General features: G+C 38.4%; 1 protein-coding gene across 1 annotated transcript in view; it reads left to right on the forward strand.

Moving 5' to 3' along the window:
- SCIN (scinderin) overlaps window positions 1–21252 on the forward strand; it is an 80811-nt gene that overhangs the window by 36149 nt on the left and 23410 nt on the right. Inside the window, exons 5-9 of the mRNA XM_030857179.3 lie at window positions 9675–9767; window positions 11958–12090; window positions 12493–12581; window positions 13406–13621; window positions 16030–16151. Of these exons, the coding sequence (XP_030713039.1) occupies window positions 9675–9767; window positions 11958–12090; window positions 12493–12581; window positions 13406–13621; window positions 16030–16151 (653 nt within the window). The remainder of the gene's footprint in view (window positions 1–9674; window positions 9768–11957; window positions 12091–12492; window positions 12582–13405; window positions 13622–16029; window positions 16152–21252) is intronic.

A 21252-nucleotide genomic window follows, 5' to 3' on the forward strand; every position in this document is an offset into this window, starting at 1 on the left:
TATCCAGTGCATCACCATTTTACAATTACTTTGTTTTGGATATGTGTGTGTGTGTGTGTGTGTATGTATATATATTTATATATATATATGTATATATATACATATATATATTTATATGTAAGAAGGATTTGTCAGGAAAGCATGGTTTGTTCTTGTCAATACAGTATCCTCTCAGTGGAAACTCTCAATAGGAAATCCTCAGTTCTGGATATTTCATAACATTTTACTAATCAGAAAACAGGTACTAACGTACTATTAAACAGAAAATCTGTAGTATCTGTACACAAAAAAGCCATACAAATATACTGGGAAATGAAGTCCTATACCATGTGTAACTGTGAAATTAAATATCAATGCTCTATTTCAGTGAAGGCTGGTAACTAAAAAAGCCAACCAAAACTAAAAATAAATTTTGATGAAATCTGATAGAGGACATGTGGACAAGACAAATATGTTGACTAAAAACTGTTCGAAAGCAAGTAGCAAATGCCCCACAATTGAATATCATTTGCTCTACTATTCACTATCGTGGTGCTCCATTGCTAGGTGACGTCATAATTTCATCTTGTCATGCCTTACAAGGGTAAGGGCAAATGGCTTACTGGTCAGCTGAATTTTCTGTTCACTTTTTACTCTTTCTAGCTGCATTTTTCTTTATATGATGCAAGTGCTTCTCATCATTGACACAGAAATTCCATAATCTAAGAAGCAAATATGTCATGGATTTTATTTGCTGCAGAGGAGGTCCACCAAAAGCACCACCAGGACAAACATTCAGTGTTTACTATACGACTGGCGTTCTTCTGTGGGCTGTACATGGATGAGCTAATTTAATTCTTACAACAGCCCTGTGAAGTGGATACAGTTAGTATCCCCTGTCTTGGTCTGTGTTCCTCCAAAAGCCAACTTGGAGACAAGGACTTGGGAGCAGATTGTTATTTGGAAGAAGATCCTGGAAGCGCGGAGTAGAAGTAAAATGAGGCAATAGTTTGTTAATAAGTTATTTACTGCTGCAGACAACTGGGGCTTAGTCCCTGAGGGGCCCTCTGAGAAACTGTATGGAGAACACTTCAGAACTGGCCCACTGAAGGCTGAGGTGGCTGCAGGATTTAGCTGGTAACTCCCATCCCTCATTTGTTGAGGGTCACTCCTTGGGTTTTAACTCCCCAGAACCTCTAGCCTGCCTTGTATGTAGATACAGTACAGCCTGGTGGCCAGATAATGCCATCAGACAGAGAGCAGAAGGCTTTGGCCTTTAAGAAATTATCTGGCGATGACCTCTGAGGTAGAGCAAGGTGAGATGGGCAGGGCACCAGTAGCATCTCTACATCCTCACTTTATGAAGAAAGTAAGTCATAGAGAGACTGTGTAACTTGTCCATATAGGAATGGGAATGGGAGACCTGTGGTTCACAGATCATGGCAGATCTTCATTCCAGAGCATGCAAATCTTAAATATGCAGAGAGATGGGAATCTCATCTGCTGTGAAGTTATTTTATAACTTCCAAAACTTTTCTACACACTTTTGACAATCATACCTATTTTATTACATATCATAAGTAATAGCTTTTGCAGCACAATTTTTGCGCTCAGTGGGCTGGCTTGACCCTTCATATCTCTTAGTGTCAGCATTCAACCTTTCATCCATACTATGAAGGCATTAGGTGCAGGGTAATTGGGGTAGACATTTTCTTTGAAAGAAAATACATTCCTTTAATGTGAGTGTAAAAGCTATGCAAATATTTTTCAAGAACCTCAGAGTATATGAAAGCCATTTTGAGTTTGCTCCATTAAATGTTGGTGCTTGGAAATTTTCTTAATTATGTAGATAAAAAGGAAACTCACAACCCTCCTGCCATAAAACTCCACCTAATCTCATTAAATGTTATATGTGAATCAGGTTTATTTACCTCACTTAATCATCATAATCATTGTGAGTGGGATTACTTATCATACTATTTTAAATATGAGAATAAGGTCACAGAGTCACTTAGTTGTGGGTCCATCCAGCTCAGGTTGTCTGATCTTAGCAAATGAAGGGATTGTCAAACAGACAAAGGTGGGGTTGCCCATTGTGAAGCATAGCGATTAGGAACCCCAAAGGCCAATGATGAAAGTGTCCATTCAAGCACTGATCGGGTACAAATGTCCAAATGGCTTTGAGATCTTACAATAGAAGGGTTTAATAATCCCCAGAAAGAGCAGAGGGCCTAAAATCTTTACCTAAGAGTTGACCCAGGGCAGCCTCCAGACTACCAGGCCTGCTAATTTTTCCAGGAGAGAAATTCTTTATGTGAAGGTACGTGAAAATCAGAAAGATTTGGCGGACCTGTCCTGCTGGTTAAGATGAGTGAGCCAGGCTCACAGAGCTGAAGCCACTAAAGGTTTAAATCATATCACCAAACCAGGCCCTAGGAGCTCTTCAAATACACAGTGCCAGGGCTTCATTCAGAATCTCTGCGGATGGGATTCAAACTTGAGTGTTCTATATCATAACTCCTAGGTGGTTCTAATATGCAGCCAGTGAAAAACAGCTGCTGTAGTTTAAAAAGTTGACGTTCTGGCTTACATATTTTAATAACTTGTGAGTTGGGTTTCCATGTTAAAGAAACTTGTAAGTTAGCTTTCTGTAATAGTAACCTGTGGATTAGCTTTCCATATTATAATAATTTATGAGTAAACTTTCTCATGAGTTTGACCCTCTAAATCTAATCTCTAATACGTTGATGTTACAATAATGTTGAGGTTCAGACCTGCATCATGATGAGTTTCCCAAGGCCACAGCATTCTCTGCGTCCTCCTGAGCTACACTGTCAAATACAGCATCTGAGAGACATGTGGCTGTTTAGGTTTTGATTTAAATTTCCTAAAATTAAATAAAATTTAAAAGTTAGTTACTTGGTCACATAAGCCACATCTCAGGTGCTCAGTAGCTACAGGTAGCTAGTTGCTACTAGCTACCTGTATTGGATACACGGATATGGAATATTACAGTCACAGAAAACTCTACTGGACAGCCCTGAGCTAGATAATGAAGCGAACCCTCTTTTGCAGACGCTCGGTTCGCTTTGTCCTTTTATCCCAATATGTATTTCACACGCTTTCTCTCAGTCTAAAGTACTTTATCCACTATTTGATGTATTAAATTACCCTTTATTTGACATATCAATAAAGAGGTAAAGGTATTTTAAAGGTGGGGAAGCACATCACTGAGAGAAAGCAGGAGAGCAAATGTTGGAACCATACCCAGATTAAGTGGAGCTGGCTAAAGGAGTTCGTGGCTCTTCTCAGAATTGCCTATCATTTTATATGTGTTTCTTCCCTATTATCAAAAAGTAGTCTTACCAAAGGCATAAAATGCGTTGAAGTAAACACACCATAACTATGAAGCTGTACTTCACTTTAACAATTTCTTTCCATATGCTTGAAATGTACTGATTTTTTTTACCAGTTAGGGAAAGGAAATAAGACACAAAAAACTACTGAGTAATTAAAATTTTATCTCTTAGAACCTGGAAGCTTACTCTGTTTTTAGTGATAAAAGAAGCAGAGCCATTTACAGTAAAATAATTAAGGTAAGAATAGTGCCATGTCTCATTATCTATATAAAGCACTGCCGTAGGAGTTGGAAGCCCTGGGGTTTACATCCTCGCTTTGTGTTTATAAGATTTGGGCCTAAGGCAAACTCCTAACCTCTTGCAGCCTCATTTTCCTCATCTGTCAAGATGAACTTGGTTTGGGAAGTACATAAGACCCTCTATGTTAAATGTCGGTAGGACTTGACACCGGGGTAGATCATTTTGATCCCAGGTGACCTGGAGTTTTGAGTTATGTACTGTTCTTCCTCCAGGCCACGTATTATCCCCTCTTTTCTTATTGTTCACTTTAATTACTTACTGTAGAGTGTCCAAGCATCTCGACTTTTCTGTCAGACATCAGAAGGAGGGAAAATGCATCTTGTGTGAGCAAGGTTGCAAATGTTGGAACTTTGTATCCAAAATATGTGGGACTGGCTAAAAGATTCAAAATAAAAACAATTGCAAATGTGAAAATTCAGTAAGGATTATGAAAATACGGCAAAGTTTTTAACTGCTTCGTCCTTCTTTCTGAGAAAACAAATTTACACATAGGCCAACTTATGTTTTAAAACAAAGCCACAGTGGGTCGTATAGAAGAAACATAGAAGACGCTGAGGATGGTCTTGGCACAGGTCATGAAAACCCAGAAATTCTGAAGCTAGAGGATTGTGAATCTAAAGTTGGATTGTGTATTTGCTTTAATGATTTAATATAAATATCTTCTGAGTTATTCTGAATTGATCTCCTGTTGAAGGCAAAGAGTATACAGCGGGAAAGAAGGTCTATTTAGGCAGAGAACAAAATTGTATTTCCACAAATTTCCAACCTCTTTAACGTACTTGGAATAGTGACTTAACATTGTTAAGCGTTTCCGTTACGTTACTGACAAAACAGAGAGGAAAAGATATAGATGCTCCCATTTTTGTATTCACATCCCATCTGTAACAAAGTAGACGGTGCGATCTTTGGAGCCACTTAATTTCCTAGCTAAAAACTTAAGAACCCTGGGCCCCTGCTGGCTCCTTCTAGGTCTTTACATTAACAAATGCTTCTCTGATCAAAATGTCTTAGAGCAGTTAGGAATCCAGTAATATTTACTATCTTTGATGAACTGAGTGGATAAGGCTGAGGCAGAAGCCTAAGGTAGACTGTAAGTTAAAATGAAGTGATATTATCTCTATTTGAAGTAATAAAATACTGCAGTTTATTCTACTGGGAGCAAAACAAATTCAGGAGGTCAGCGTTTTTTCTAATGTAAGTTTTTACAGTTTTATTTATTAAAGAAAAATACATGTTTCTTGTTGAAATTTTACAAAGTATAGTTGTAGTAGAGAAAAATATCACCCCAAGTCCCACCTTTGAAAAAAGAGTGACCAAATTTTTTCCAGTCTTTGTTTCCACATATGCAGCTCTGTGCTTTTACAAGAAAGAGTTCATACCGTAGATAATGCTTTGAAATCTAGATTTTTATTTGAAATGTTATGAAGATTTTCCTGATAATCAACTAATTTTTGATATTATAATGACTGTATAGTTTTCCATTGTTCGGATGTAGCCTAATTTATTTAATCAGTTCCTTCCACGTTGGACATTTAGGTGGTTTGCATTTTTTAATATTATATAATGCTGTGGTGAATATTCATTAAATTAATTTTTTGCATACATTTAAATTATTTCTTTAGAATAAACTACTAGAATAGAATAATTGGGTTAAATGATAGGTATGCTTTTAAGGTTTCTGTTACCTACTGGTCATCACTTTTAAGAATTTTCCTTCTCAGCAGGGTGCCTGGTAGAATACTGAATCTTTCCCAACACTAGATACAGTCAGTTTTCTCCTGACCTTTGACAGTTTTATGGGTAAAGAAGTATTGTTGCTCTATTATTTTACATTCTTCGGTAGCTCTTTCATGTTTGTTGCACCCTGTTGTATCTTCTCTTTAAGGGCTGCCTGCTCCCACAGCACTCTGATATGATGAGAGAACTTCTCTCTTTTGACCTTTAATGCCCACAGCATAGGCAGAACCAAGAGGAAAGGGGAGTAGACAGAGAGGATTTGGAGAAAGATGAAAGCTACGTGGAGAGGAAGGTAGAGCACCGTAACCATAGTGCATAGGATGCGTGCCACCTGTGGTATTTGCTGGCATTGTTCTGATCCGAATGGGAGAGATAAATGTGGCCCCTGTACAGTCTCTGCTATGAAGAAACTTCTGCTTTATCTCCAGAGACAAGGCCTAAACAGTTAAGTGAAGATCTTTTGAAGTACCTAGAAGAGGCAGTACAGCCTGTTAGTTGAGAACACACACTCTGGAGCCAGAGTTCAAATCCCGACTTTGTCACTTACTGGCTGCGTGACCTTGGTCAAGTTACTTAGTCTGTTTCTTCAGGCATAAAATAGGATAATAACGGTGCCACCTCATAGGCTTGTTATGAAGACGAAATGACTTAATAAATGTAAAGTGCTTAGAATGGTGTCTGGTACATAGTAACATATAAGCATTGGTTATATTAAATTTTTAAAGTACTTAGTGTGGCACATAATGGACTTGAAAAGTGTTAGCTGAATACATGCACCGTAGTAAAAGGCAATAAATATATAAATAGATTCCAATATCTGTGGTTTAGACAAGTGGGGTACTATGTGTTAAAGGATAGTTTTCAAAGAAGTAAAATCATGAATCTCAGACAAATATAAAATAACCATGTCAAAGATGTCATATAAGTAAGTCATTCACTAAGAAAACAACTAAGATATTATAGTGAGTTCAAAGATGATCCAAAGAACAGACAAAGGTATGGGCAATCAGTGTTGAAATGAATTTGCTAGTAACTGCAAAACTGGCCTCTTTCACATGGCAGAAATTAGTTTCATCTCCACCAGACAAAATGCCTGTGCATCTCTGTGGACAAAATCATTTGCTGCTATCAGTCTTCTACTGGATTAAAATATAACTCAAAGAGAAGGAAAGGTGCAGACCTCTGTAACATCAGATCACCAGAAGGGTCCTTTAGACACCATCCATGGAAAGAATCTTTTTGTCCATTTCAAAGACTTGCCTAGTTTCTCTTGATTTAGGAAAGTATGCAACCAATTATTCTAAAAGTTACAGAAATGGCATTAAAGGAACCTATACCAGAATCTCAGTCTCAACACTTAGCAGCTTTGGGAAAACAATTGCTTTGCCTCTTTGAGCATCAGTGACCTTTTCTGTAAATTGATAATAACAGTATCTGGTTAATGGGAGCTCTTATAAGATTTAAATTACATGTGTCTAAAGCTCCTGATCCAGTGTGTGACTCATGGTAGACATCCAGTGAGTGGTAACTATTACTGTGCTAATTATAATTAACTGAATCAACCAAAGAATAATTGTTCAGTTTTGCTTCTGCCATAGCCAGTCTACCTAGGTAGCAGTTACATAGAGCATTAGGTACAGCCCTGGGGAAGGAAAGTGCATGGCTCCCAGTGGACATGGGAAACATGAGCTTGATTAGAGAAGGCTACTTGGTAGATGCTGGGAAATAATGCCAAGTAGGTCACATCCAGCCTCTTGAGGAGCCTTGGAATCCAGAGAGAAGAGTTGGGGCTCTGTCAGTAAGCATCCAGTTCAGAATCATCTGGAGTGCAGAATCCTGGGCTTCACCCCAGATCCACTGACTTAATAGCTGGCAGTTGGGAATCTGTATTTTATCAAGTTACTCAGATGTTGCTTGAGCACCTTGAACCTTAAGAATCACTGCTGCAGATAAAAGATATAAATCTTTATCTGGAGTCATATTCTTGAAGCATTGGAGTAAAGTGAAATAAGATGGGCCTTCCAGCCATTGTCCAGGATAACTTTCTGGATGAAAAGATGAGGGGGGACTGAATGCAGGAGGGAATTGACAGGAGTAGGCCTATGCCGTGACTTGGGTGATGAAGAACTACATTAGGGTGGGGATGAATGTAGATAGGAAACAGTGACTCTAAACATCATCATAAAGAAGGAGAATTTAATGACTAAGAGGCTAGGAGACTCAAAGTAGAGGACAGGAGGTATTCAAAACTAACATGATTTTAAGTCCAGGTGAATAGAGGAATAGAGATTCACTGACACAAACAGAGCATTGAGAATGGTCAGTTTTGTGGAGAGATAAGGTAAGTTTGGAGCATGTTAGAGGATGCTGGTACTTTTAAGTAGAGATTTATAGAAAATAATTGAAGGAAACGGGGGCTCCAAGCTGGAGTGGCAGGACTTGGCTAGAACAACAGATGAAACTTTCATGGAACATCCTGAGATAAGGATTCTCTCTTCGCCTTCTTCTTTAGATTGTCAAAGTATATGTTATTTCATACACAAAGGGTTACATGAGCTAAATGCTCATCACTTGAGAAACCTAAAATGGGTTTTTAAATTTAGACATTATCCTACCTGTAGAGAAAAAGAAAGGCTGTATTTACAGTTTATTTCAAAGATCAAAATGCGTGGCATAGTTGATAAGCTGAACGTATTAAACTATTTTCCTCTTTCTAGGAAGGATGTAAAGTTTGTAAGGGTTGTGCAGGGTGGTTGGAAACTCCTTTGTATGTCCCAGTGAGGTGTTTGGTAAATGCTTAGTTGATGAACTGAATTTTAAAATGATATCTGACAATATACAGCCTCCCTGTACCTCTGGAGTTAAGCCTGTTTCTGGTAAATTCCCTGGGTTCAATTCCCAACTATGCTACAGTCCTTTGAGAGGCTAAGATCCCTAGCTAATATGGGAATTGTTGTCTGAAAATTAAAAGTTCGAGTATATCCCAAATCTCAGACTTAGTCCACTGGGAGACTTCCCAGTATTAAATATGTCCTTAACCCAAACTGTTGATTCCAAACTACTGTCTTGGTTGAAGTAGAATTTCTAAAGGGTATATGAGACCTTTCACTGCTCTTATAAGTTACACATATTTCTACCAATGTAAAACTGTTTTTTAAAAATAAGCACTTTTGGTTGTATTTTAATTTTTGTCTTGTTCCTACTTTTAGTAAAAAAAAGAAAAACTATATTATAATCATTTAGTGTGGTCAGTAATTAAAGGGTTTTATTGATCACTGTATAAACAAAAAGATGGGCATATTCTGAGAGGAAATAAGTCTTTAATGTATTTCTAAACTCGAGGCTGTGGCATGCTCATGCAAGGATTAGAATTTATATACATTTTTATTGTTGTCTGGTATTCAGCAGTATATATTTTCACATAATGTATTGTGAGGAATACTAACTATAAAGCACATTATGCAAGGAATCTCATTGTGTATTAAATATTTATTGAATCTAAGTGAATAGCTTCTTTGTATTTTCTAAACTTGAATTTATATCTATGTATTGTTATAAAAATCACATTGTTTTCAATAAATTTATATTTGATTCCCATCCTTAACATCCTATGATATTTGTCAGTTAATTAAATTAATTAAGGTGCTTTATAGACTTTTTTTGTGATTTTTGTACAGAAATTCAAAACAGATTCAAATGTATTTTCTACCAAATGCTTTACTTGAACTTTTGGATTGCATCAGATATGCAAAGAATAAATAAATGCATTCATTCATTCAACATTCATTTATTCTATGCCAAAAATACAGCAGGAAACAAAGCATGGTGTGGTTAATTTACACTTTCGTCTAAATCAATAATGATCATAGTACCCTACTCTCAGATAGTAATTTTGACCAAGTCTTTGTGATAATAAATTAATAAAGCCTATAGATTGCTGCTAGAGGCAGAGGTCATGGAAGAAATTCTGTTGTAGAACTGAACGTAGAACTCAAATTTTAATTAATTCCTCCTAGATTTCAATAATACGGAGACCTACACTTTCAAGTTTGGGATTTCACTTTCTCCTTCACATCACCAGCAAACTCACTGTTTACTAAATGCCATTGATTGATATGACCCATGGTAAAAGGACAATTTAATATGACTGGTGAGACATGTCTGAGCCTGGTCATTTTGATTGCCAATATTTTATAATCTATGACTTTAGAAATGTAAGCTGTTTTACTTTTTTTTTTTTTTAACTTTGCACCATTAATGAGAGGTCTTTATCTTTTATTTGTGTACTTTTTTTCCCAGGTTTTAGGGGAAAAGCCGGAGCTTAGGGATGGAGAAGAGGATGACGACATGATAGCAGATATAACTAACAGGAAAATGGCTAAACTCTACATGGTGGGTTCACTGTTAGGGAGTTCTGTTGTTTTTACTGGACTGGAAGCTGCTGGGGAGGCCTGTACTGGGAGGGACTCTTTGCTACAGATGGCATTTCTCCTCATTGCCCTCAAAGAGAAACGTGTGGGCAGAATCCGTTCTTTGCTCTAGCATAGTTATTTAAATTCCTCTTTCTCTTACTTTTAAAATTTTTATTAAAAACAACAAATAATAACTTGCTGTGATTTAAATAAAATTATATATTGTTGCTGTATTAGTTTGCAGCAATCTGTTTTGATACATTACATTCAATAAAATGTTTCCTTCATGAAGTAAAAAAACTTTGTAAGCTTTTTCTTATAAAATCTTCATAAGCTATAAAATCATCCCCTTATTTAAAATATCCTGTTTAGCCATCATGAAGGCTTTCTTTGTTATGAGCACAAGGCTATCAAATCAAACCGCTGGAAGGAAACAGGGTAAAAACTGTCCTGGGCGTTGGCAGACTTAGTTCCATGTCAGCTCTGTGGGAAGGACTGCCTGGGTGACCTTGGGCAAGACATGGCCATTCAGGGTCTTAGTTTTCTTATCTGAAAAAAAAAAAAGAGAGAGAGAGAGAGATTAAATTAGAAGATTACTCAGGTTCCTTCCAACTCCACAATTTTATGATTTTATTGCTGTTGAGGGTAACAAAATCCACAAGATGTAGCAGTTGAGGAGACGGTTCAGATGGGATCCTTCAAGTGTTCCCTCCCCTTGTAACTTTCTAAGCATGTGATTTGGAGCAGACCTTAATCTCCCTGCAGAACTGAATAGTTTTCTCATCTCTTACAAGAAGGGATTATATTTGCTGCTCTTTAAAGGGACCTTCTGGCTCAGACACGCTGTGATTTTAAATGAAGATCAAGTTACTAACTTGTATAGAATAACTTCCTTTTTGTAGAATGGGAGGGGAAGTAGATTCTTTTCCTCCTAGATGACAAAGGAAAATGTGGTTACCACTCCTAAATACTGATGATTTTAATATAAGCCACACAGAAATTGTTATTCTAAAGACTTTGTTGCTGCTTATTTTTTATTACTGTTTCTAAAACCCAATTGCAACAGTTTAACAAATATCTTTTATGTCACATCATCAAATAAAGCTGTTCTGCTTCTTGGACAGCATTATGGGACAAGGGAAATATTTTAAAATGTGAACATGTTAATGCTGAAACAATGCTCCCTCTAGTGGATCTTTAATGTATTGCATACATCTAACTCTAAAGTTCTTTTGAAAATACTTTAATTTGGGATTGCTGAACAGACCTGGGAAGCAGAGTCACCTAGGTGATTTCTAAAAATACAGAATTCAAGCCCTACCACAGTGCTGCAAAACCCCACCACTGATCTAGGTAGGGCCCTCAAATCTGCATATTTAACAAGTGCCCAGGTGGATTACCTTGCAGCCTACTAGGCCTTTGAAAAACAATGAATTCTAACTTAGCAAATTTTGTAAGATCCCCTGAAACTTAAAAAAATATATATTCTGTAGTCGTTTACAAACTTCAAGAGTCTAGGTAAGTTTACTTGTGACACAATTTTATTTGTGACAGATGATATTTACTTTGATAATTTACACAAAGTATTTAAATAAATTGAGGTAAATTACAGGCCCCATATTGAAAAAAATCTGTAAGCATAAACTGTAATGTATCAACGCCTTCCTTAGCACAGTGTCTGGCATATGATAGTACTCAGTAAATGTTGAATGAATGAATGTTTAAGCTTCAGCTTTCTGTTTGTGTGCAGTGAGTGTAAGGTTATTACCTATTTAAAAGATTGTTGTATTCATAAAATTAAGAAATAATCTTGTTAAAGTTCATTGTGTGGTGCCTAGTCTATATGAAATCACCACAAACCTTATCCATTATTATTATCATTATTATTTTCTGTGTTGAAACTTAACTTTTTATTAGTAATACTTTTAACCCCAAAGGACTTTAAAAAAGCCTTTCTAAGGGTATAACTGGGTTCATGGGGTTTTTTGTTTGTTTGTTTCCTTTGAAATAGCTTTGTTGAGATATAATTTACAGATTGTAAAGTTTATCCATTTAAAGTGTACAATTCAGTGGTTTTTATTACATGTACAGAGTTGTGCAGCCATCACCATGATCAAAGAGTTTAGAACATATTGATCATCCCCAAGCAAGCTCATGATTTTCATGTTAGGTTTCAGATGCCAGTGGCTCCATGAAATTGAGCATGGTGGCAGAAGAAAACCCCTTCTCCATGGCGATGCTGCTTTCTGAAGAATGCTTCATTTTGGACCACGGTGCTGCAAAACAGATTTTTGTATGGAAAGGTAAACAGTGCCATTGGTATTGTGGATGTACTTCAGATTTATACATTTTTCTTCAGAAAGGTCAATAAAATATCTTTTCTAACTTAAAAAAATCTTACGTTTCTGCGTGATCTGTAAAATGCAGACATCAAACCTATATTTTCTTCCTACCAGCATTATTTACCAGGGATGATGGGGAGAAAGAAAGCCTTTGGGCACTATAAAAAGAATCTTTTTTATACCGAGTGTTCATTACAATATTGTTAAATATATTTAGTATACTAGGAGAATTTTGCTATTCTTTCAGGGTTGTAGTCAAATTCAATTATAATTCTGTTTATTTTTTGGTGAACAAATATTTCTTAATCATATAATACCTTGCTTCTCTGAAATTCTGTCTCTTTCATATATCTTGCATGTTAGGTAGAGATGCTAATCACCAGGAGAGAAAGGCTGCCATGAAGACAGCTGAAGAATTCCTAGAAAAAATGCATTATTCTACTAATACTCAGGTATGTGTAGAAATGAACTGGCTAGAAAAAATGTTTTTAAACATGGGAGCTCATGACATCGCCACAAAACTCATGAAAGAATTTGGTTCAAAATAACGTATGCACGCAAGTCATTCTCACGTGTGTGCCATGCTGTATCATGCGTCCCTAGAACTACATCTGTGTGGAGGATGGAATTTTGCAGAAATTGGAGATCAGACCTTCCATGGGACTTTGTGATGAGAATAAGAACACATCCACTTCCTCCATAGCCTTTAAGTCAAGATGATCGACCACAATTGAATTAGCTGAGAGCATTTATCAGTTATTCCTTAGAGCAATTTGTATAGACATGGACTAATGCCCAGAGAATATTTGCCTTCATGGAGATCAGCATAGACACTGGATAGTTGTTCTTCTTTTCTGAATCGCTCAGCCTCATCTTTGCTCTTCATTTTTATGTCCTGGCACATGTAACACAACGAGATCATTTCTTTCAGGTCACAGACATCTTATGAACCTAGTGTAGGAAAACAGTCAAACTTATTTGACTGTAATGATAACATACAAAATAACTTTATTCTTCTCTCAAACATCCAGATTCAGTGGCAATTACTTTAGCTGTAAGAAAAAATAAAAGCCAGGTTGCATTGTTTTAGCTTCGTGTTTGATAACCTTCCCTTTTGCATTCAATTAAGGATCCCAGCTTCCAAGTTTACATCTGTCATCACAAAAAGAAGGATCATCTTTGCATTTCCTCAGTTTTTTTCTCCACTACTAGATTAATGTTTTTCCTTGGTCTCTTACTTTTCTGTTGATAATTATTATTATTTTTTAAATTTCAGATTCAGGTTCTTCCAGAAGGAGGTGAAACACCAATCTTCAAACAGTTCTTTAAGGACTGGAGAGATAAAGAACAGAGTGATGGCTTTGGGAAAGTATATGTCACAGAAAAAGTGGCTCAAATAAAACAAATTCCATTTGACGCCTCAAAATTACACAGTTCTCCAACAATGGCAGCCCAGCATAATATGGTGGATGATGGTTCCGGCAAAGTGGAGGTATTTACATGTTTTTGTTCATTTGTTTGTCCTTGTCAAGCCCATTTATGGCAAGATATGTGGAAATATAACTTCAGGAAACTACAAACTGTGTAAATTGTGAATTTTTATTATTAATAAAAATGGTTCAAGACTGTATATTAAACCAGGGAGTTTAAAGCTGGAAGAGCTGTTGTCTGGCCTTCAGTCCTAATTTACAGTGTGTGTGCTGAGATTCTAAGAAGTTAGGCGATTTGTGCAAGATCACCTAATTATCACCTTAGAGGCCTCCATGGAACCCAGCCATCTCCATCTTGTTTCCTGGTCCAGAAATGCTCCTGCTCTTGCAACTGGGATTGTCTAGTGAGGGCGCATTGCTCCAAAAGCACCCACTACATAAGTTTGTCCTTCCCTTGCACCGTAGAGGCATTCACAAAGGCAAATTGGGCATGTGTCATGTGCCAAAATCACAGATATTTTTAGAGCATTCAAATTGAGTTTGTTATTGCTTTTTTTTTTTTTTTCCCCCGGCACGCGGGCCTCTCACTGTTGTGGCCTCTCCCATCGCGGAGCACAGGCTCCGGACGTGCAGGCTCAGCCGCCATGGCTCACGGGCCCAGCCGCTCCGCGGCACGTGGGATCCTCCCGGACCGGGGCACGAACCCGTGTCCCTTGTATCAGCAGGCGGACTCTCAACCACTGCGCCACCAGGGAAGCCCGGTTATTGCTATTTTTTGACAAAAATTGTTAAAACCCTCCTAAGAATTCTCCCTAACTAAAATCTCTTGACATTTAATCTGCTGTTGAGTGATCTAACTTAAGGGAAACTGGATAATGTCACTTCCATTCTAGAATACGTTGCTGGCTTTCCACAGTCTTCCTGGGAACGTCCATCCTCAGGTGGGCCTCCCGGACCTCCATGATTGACCCTTGCTCTCTGCACCTCAGCCTTCCACAGGCTTGAGCACTCTTCCCCTCTGCCATCTGGCTAACATTCCCATTCCTCCTTTGTAACTCTGTTAAGTCACAAGCTGCCCCTCTTCCGAGAAGCCTTCCCTCCACACTGAAATGACCTTTCTCTGTGCTCCAGCCATAAGTAATATTCTTCATAGAATTTATCATATAAGTACCACAGAATTGTTCATTTACTTACAGGTTTCTCCTCCCAGACCTCTTGTCAGTTCCTTGAGGGAGGGAATTGAATAATTTATCTCTCTATTCCCAGAGCTTATCACAATGCTTGAACCAAAGTATATAGTAAAAAGATTTAAAAGTTTTTTCTCTTTTCAGAGACATGAAGTGTGAATCTAAGCTGTGCAGGGGTTGTGGGAACTGCAAAGGGAGAAGTACCCCCCCCCTCCGCCCCCAACCATGATGGCTGTCAGTGGGGTATTAGCTTCTCGGGCTGGGTCTGTCTCCTGCTCAGACATCCTTTTCTGGAGCTCAACACAGCCAGCAGACCCCATGGCAAACGTGGCTCCCAGCACCAAGTGTGTCCCAGCTGCAGTCTCCACGTTAGGGCACAGCATCTCTGAGATGCCCTCCCATGCCATCCCAGGGATATTAACATCCAGGGCTTTCTCTAGGTTTTTGGGTTTAGCCAGGCCATGCTGCCATTGTTCCTCTGGGATGGCATGGGAAGGCTGCTCTCTGAAAACTCTGCACTGCTCTTCTGCACTTGCTTATCTCCTTATTTGAAAGCAAAGGGTCCATCCTGAGCCTCCCCAGGACCCAGGCAGGACGGTGCTCGCACACATAGTGCCTGCAGTCTCTCACTCAAGTGCTACTTTCCCGTTTCATTTACAACTCTCATCTCTCCAACTTTTAATCTTTAATTAAAAGTGTCTTTAATCTGTGACAAGGATAAGGAAATAGAAAATAACTAGTTTTGCCTGCTTTTATCTTAATCAGTCTCATGCCTAGATGGTGGCTTTTGAAAATAGAAGTCATGCAATTGGTATTTTTATTATTTGGTCACAATCTGCCACTCTTACCTGGGAAAACAATAGTCTCATGGCTTAAAACACAGGGAAAAAGAAATTTAAAAAAAATTACTTCCAAACTGATGAAAAATTTTATGTACGTTAAGAGATGTATTTCTGAGCGAAATATTTCAGTTTGTTATTCCACTAGAGTGTCATGTTATTTTCACTAATCGATCAAACAATATGTATTTATCGATCAACAGGCTCAGAACTGAGCTAAGTACTGTGAAGGGTACAAAAGAACTAGAAGGGCTTAAAAAGTCAATAACCAAATTGCCAAATGGATAAAAATTTCTTCCTGTTGCTTAATTTGTAAAGTAGTTAGAAAAGTAATTTAAAAGTTCCTTAATGACAGATCTAAACCAAAATGTTTTTTAAACCTCTGAGAAGTATCATTAGATCAAGAAAACTTTGATTTGGGTACACATATTTCATTACTTTTAGATTTGGCGTGTAGAAAACCATGGCAGGATCGAAATTGACCGAAACTCGTATGGTGAATTCTATGGTGGTGACTGCTACATCATACTCTACACTTATCCCACAGGACAGATTATCTACACCTGGTAAGTCTCCCTCTTTCATAAGATCTCAAGTTCCGTAGAGGTCACATTTTGCTCCAAAGTTAAATTTCATTAAATTCCATGCAATAGGGGGTAGAATTATCCTATAAATACGCCAGTGAGGTTTGTATAACATGCAAGTAGTATTCTTTCGAGATGATTTTGACTGTATTCTGTAGCTGCTGTCCACAAGCAGGAGGGATTAGATAAGTGTCATCCTTTCTAACCTAGGAGAAAGGTTTTGATAGCCCAAGGGTAGTGTTCCTTTAGTGGATATACAGTTGAAAAACTCATCTCCTATGCAAGCTAACACTCCAACTGGCATCAGGTGCCATGTCTTCTTGTTAAAATTCACAGAGCCCATCTTGATTGGAGCTGCAACATTTCAATGATGCAAATCCTCTAAGGCATGTATATAATTTATGATTCTATTTCATACTCCAGAGACCTCAAATTGATGCATCCTTATTCTTTGTCCTCATGAAATTCATAGCAGTAATGAAGAAAAATGCCATTGCATCCATATCTCGTATGGTTTTTGCATAATGACTTGAGTTAATTGAAGGTTAAGTTTACTTAGAGAGAGTCATTGCCAATGCGGAGTGTCCAACCAAGTAAGTGAAGTACACATAGCATGCTGGACTCTTCCAAAGGGACAGGGATTCTGCAACAAATCATGCAATGTGGGATTCTCAAAGTTTTTTTTAAGTGAAATCAGGAAAAGTAGAATATTTCTGAGAAGACTGAGAAAAATAAAAGAATTTTCAAAAAAGATCTTAAAGCTGAGGGCTGTAGGCCAAAGGTGCAAGGGTGAAGCAGGATCCTGCCTTTGCCTACATGGTGATGGCAATCTTCAGGGAACATATTGAACGTATGCAGACTTAGGTGTCTGCTGATATCGTGACATTTCTCTCTGGTGAGCGTCCCACCAGATGACAGAGACATCTGTCCACACAGTGTGACCACTTAACACTTATACTGGCCAGTGCCTTGAGCTTAACCAAGCAAAGGAGATGAGATGATTTTCCCTATCCCATAGTTCTTGGTACCCAAAGGGTGGTCTGTGAACCAAAAGCATGGGCATCACTAGGGAACTGGTTAGAAAAATGTCAGGCCCTCTCTTTGACCCACTAAAGCAGAACCTGCATTTGAACAAGATCTCAGGATGATTCATATGCACTTTAATGATTGACAGGCACTGCCTTAGGCAGTGGTTCCCAGCACTAGCTGCACATACTAACCTGGACAGTTTTTCACAAATCCAAACACCTGGCCCCCACTTTATACCAAATAAAGGTGGTGGTAGGACTCCTGAGATTCTAATGTACACTGTGGCATTAATGAGAACCACTGTGTCCAGGGACATTTCTGACTCCACAGTCACATCATATCCTGTCACAGATGAATGTATTTAGCTATTTAGCTCTATGTTTAAGATGCCATCTTCATAGTAACCATTTATTTGAGCAGCATGTTTGTGCCAGCAAAGTGCTAGGTGTTTCCATATATTATCTTTCTTCCTCACAACCAGATTATTTTCAAGTGAAAGGTAAGGTAAAAAAGGGAGGAGGCTGGGCTTCCCTGGTGGCACAGTGATTGAGAGTCCGCCTGCCAATGCAGGGGACATGGGTTCATGCCCCGGTCCGGGAAGACCCCACATGCCGCAGAGTGGCTGGGCCCGTGAGCCATGGCCGCTGAGCCTGCGCGTCCGGAGCCTGTGCTCCGCAACGGGAGAGGCCACAACAGTGAGAGGCCCGCGTACCACAAAAAAAAAAAAACAAAAAAACGGAAGGAGGACTTAGGCAGATTAAGTAATTTAACCCAAGGTCACAACTCTTGTAACTGGTGAAGCAACATTTCACACCTTGATCTGCAGCTCTCTTTAAGGCCTGTGTGCAGCTATACCTTGGTAGAAGCTGTGTCCTTATTTTGCAATTTCCTTTTCTAAAATTTTAATTCAGAGAAGTGTGTGCAAAGCGTGGCATTTGTAGGGATAAATTTATTGTTCCAAGTCAGCTTTTCTTTTACATTCTGTTTCTTGTTCTTCCTCTTAATTCTTTTTGGTATGTAAAAAATATAATTAATTGTAGCACTCAGATCGAAGAAGAAAGACTAAATAAGTAATTCAAGAGAATGTTTTGAGGAATTAGCGATTTGTAATCCATATCAATAACTATGTGGATATAACTAAAACAGATTAAATCAGGCCGTAAATTTTAAACGCAGTAGCTATTCCTTCAATCGTACGAAAGTATTCATAGACCGCTTTCTATGTGCCAAGCACTGAGCTAGATACTAAAGATACAGTGGTGAAAAAAAAAAGCCAAAACGTTGCCCAAGAATTTATACTTTAAAGAGAGAAAGATGGTTATCAGGCATTTCAATGAAATATGAAGGGTTTAAGATAAAACCAAGCTGAGTGATCTTTGGGGAATTAGGGACAGACACTCAAGCTAACTCCTAGGCTATTGGTGAAGGGCTCTTAGAAGCGACATCTAAGTGGGAGCAAAAATGGGAGTGATGAAAGCAAGCAAATAGGGAAGTTTTTCCTAGCAATGCAGGGAAAATCGTGCTCTACTCGGTTAGTAATGATATATGGCTAGAGCAAAGTTAAGGAGCAAAAGATAAAACCAGAGAAATTAGAAGGAGCTAAATAGTGAATGGCCTTGTGACTATCCTGGGGCAGATGAACTTTATCTTCAGGGCATTGGGAGCCAGTCAAAGAGTTCGCACAGGGGAGTGACATGATTGGTTTCCATCTTAGAGAAATTATTCTGGTTAACATCTGAAGAATGGACTGGTGGGAGATTGATGGCAGAGAGGCCATTTGGAATTTGTTGCAATGATCCAACTGAATGATGATATGGCCAGAGTTCAGTGTAAGGGAGGGAAAGGATGAGCAAGTGTGCAAAGTATTAACGAGTTGACATCTGAATGACTGGTTACAGAGAACGGAGAAGATGACTGAGTCAAGGGTGGCCCCAGATTTCTGGTATGTGCACAGGCGGGTAGTGTTTTATTCGCTGAGATAAGGAACTTAGGAGGAGGACAAGTTTGGTCCTCACTGTAAAGAAATCAAAGAGAAAAACAAGATGAAAATATGTCACATTTTTAATAGTCATGACCTTTGGGCTAGGACTGGGGCTGGGGGAGGGGGTCATTTAGTTTTCTTCTTTCAATTTGATGTGTTCAAGGTTTCTGTGATGAGAATGTATGACTTTTTGAGATATCAAGAATATAAGTTAGATGCTTGAGTCCTCTTGTGAGTTTCTGTCATTTAATATCATGGATGTTAAATATGTCAGTTTGTTAATATTGTATGGTTTGCAGAACTTCGAAAACTTCCGAAAAGGTAGCAAAGAGGCATTTAGAAAATGCCTCTTGAAGACTAGCTTTCAAATTAAACAGCTTTCCAGTTTATGTGATAATTTCAATGCAGGGACGTAAATAGTTTAAATCCAAGAAGCAGAGTTGAAGGTGACAAACTAGAATTAAATCACTTTGTCTCTTTATTTCTGAAACCACTTATATTCTAAAATGATAGGAGAAAAATAATTTCAGCAGTGATCTTTCTCTGAAATGTCAAGTAGTTGAAAGTGAACAAACTTAGAACAATGGCAATGATGAGTCACTTGAAGCAGTAAATTGCATTTTCATGCAGCATTTATTTTTAATGAGTAACAAGCACCGCAGATGTATAAAGAAGAAATCATATCAAAGTAGATTGCTTTTTTTCCCCTTAGGCACAGGATTTCAAAATTAGAGGAGTCCTTGACCTCCTGGGTCATAGATCAATAAAGCAAATTGGTTTGAATCTGTGTGGATGGAAGCATGAGTCACTTTGGCATGAAGAGGAAGAAGGGCTCGAGATGAACAGTGAAATATTTATTAAGAGTGTCAGATGGCAAAAGTTTGGTGAGGGTTTTCAGTTTTGCTGGTTGAAATACTCCAGGAAAAAAAATAGTAAAATGGTGACAAAAGTTTGGTGATGTAGTCTGTTAGTTAGTTGAATTTTTTTCCTGCAGAAAAAAAAGGAAATGAAGAAACATCCAAGAAGTTGCAGATATGAGGAAGGAAGGACAGGCGATAACAGACCCTGGTGTTTCCTCAGCTGTGTGTTACACCCCAGTCGGTGCTCCCAGTGGCTCCCAGAAGTGTTTGCTAGCATGATAAGATCATGGAAAATTTAGGTTATTAGTCTTAAAAGACTGTATCTTTATGGGTGCCTTTGTTATGAAAAGCATTTTTTATTTTTTTAAACGTATGCCTGACATGAGCATATCTTTCCGTTTTTTTGCACCCCACTGTAGAACATTTTTCTATCAATCACTTGACTCTGTTGGTTCAATGAAATATTCTGAGATAAATGAGACGTACTCCCTGAATTCTGTGTTTTGGGGGGTGTGTCTGTGTGTGTTGCCCAGGTTGGGAGGCTATCGTTAACCTGTTCTGGGTATGGAACAGGTAGCTCACTCTCAAACCTTCAGAAGAAAGGATATAATTAATTTTCAAAATCCAGTTCCAGGATTAGTGTTCTTCTAGTCACACAAAGATAGGAGGAGTGGCTCCAATCAATGCTCAGTGCTTTCACTGGCTTTTCCCTCCCACAAAGTCATCAAACAAGCAGATCTCCCAGAGGTTGCTATATAAGTTAAGCCAGTGATTGGAGTTATAGCCACAAGCTACCCTAGAAAGAGAAGTTGCAAATGAACTGGATGAATTGATTCATTGACTCTTTTTTTTTTTTGGCTGTGTTGGGTCTTCGTTGCAGTATGTGGGCTTCTCTCTAGTTGCGGTGTGCAGGATTTCTCTCTCTAGTTGTGGCGCACCAGCTCCAGGGCGCATGAGCTCTGTAGATTGTGGCATGCGGGCTCCCTCGTTGAGGCGTGAGCTCAGTAGTTGTAGCGCACGGGCTTAGTTGCCCTGTGGCATGTGGGATCCCACTTCCCCGACCAGGGATCGCACCTGTGTCCCCTGCATTGGAAGGCGGATTCTTTACCACTGGACCACCAGGGAAGACCCGATTCATTGATCCTTATCTGGGTCACTGGTAGTTTAGCTTCTTTTACGGTTTTATTAAAAATTCCTTTAAAAAATTGCTAGA

The sequence above is a fragment of the Globicephala melas genome, chromosome 9 (genome assembly GCF_963455315.2).
Source record: "Globicephala melas chromosome 9, mGloMel1.2, whole genome shotgun sequence".
Taxonomy (NCBI): domain Eukaryota; kingdom Metazoa; phylum Chordata; class Mammalia; order Artiodactyla; family Delphinidae; genus Globicephala; species Globicephala melas.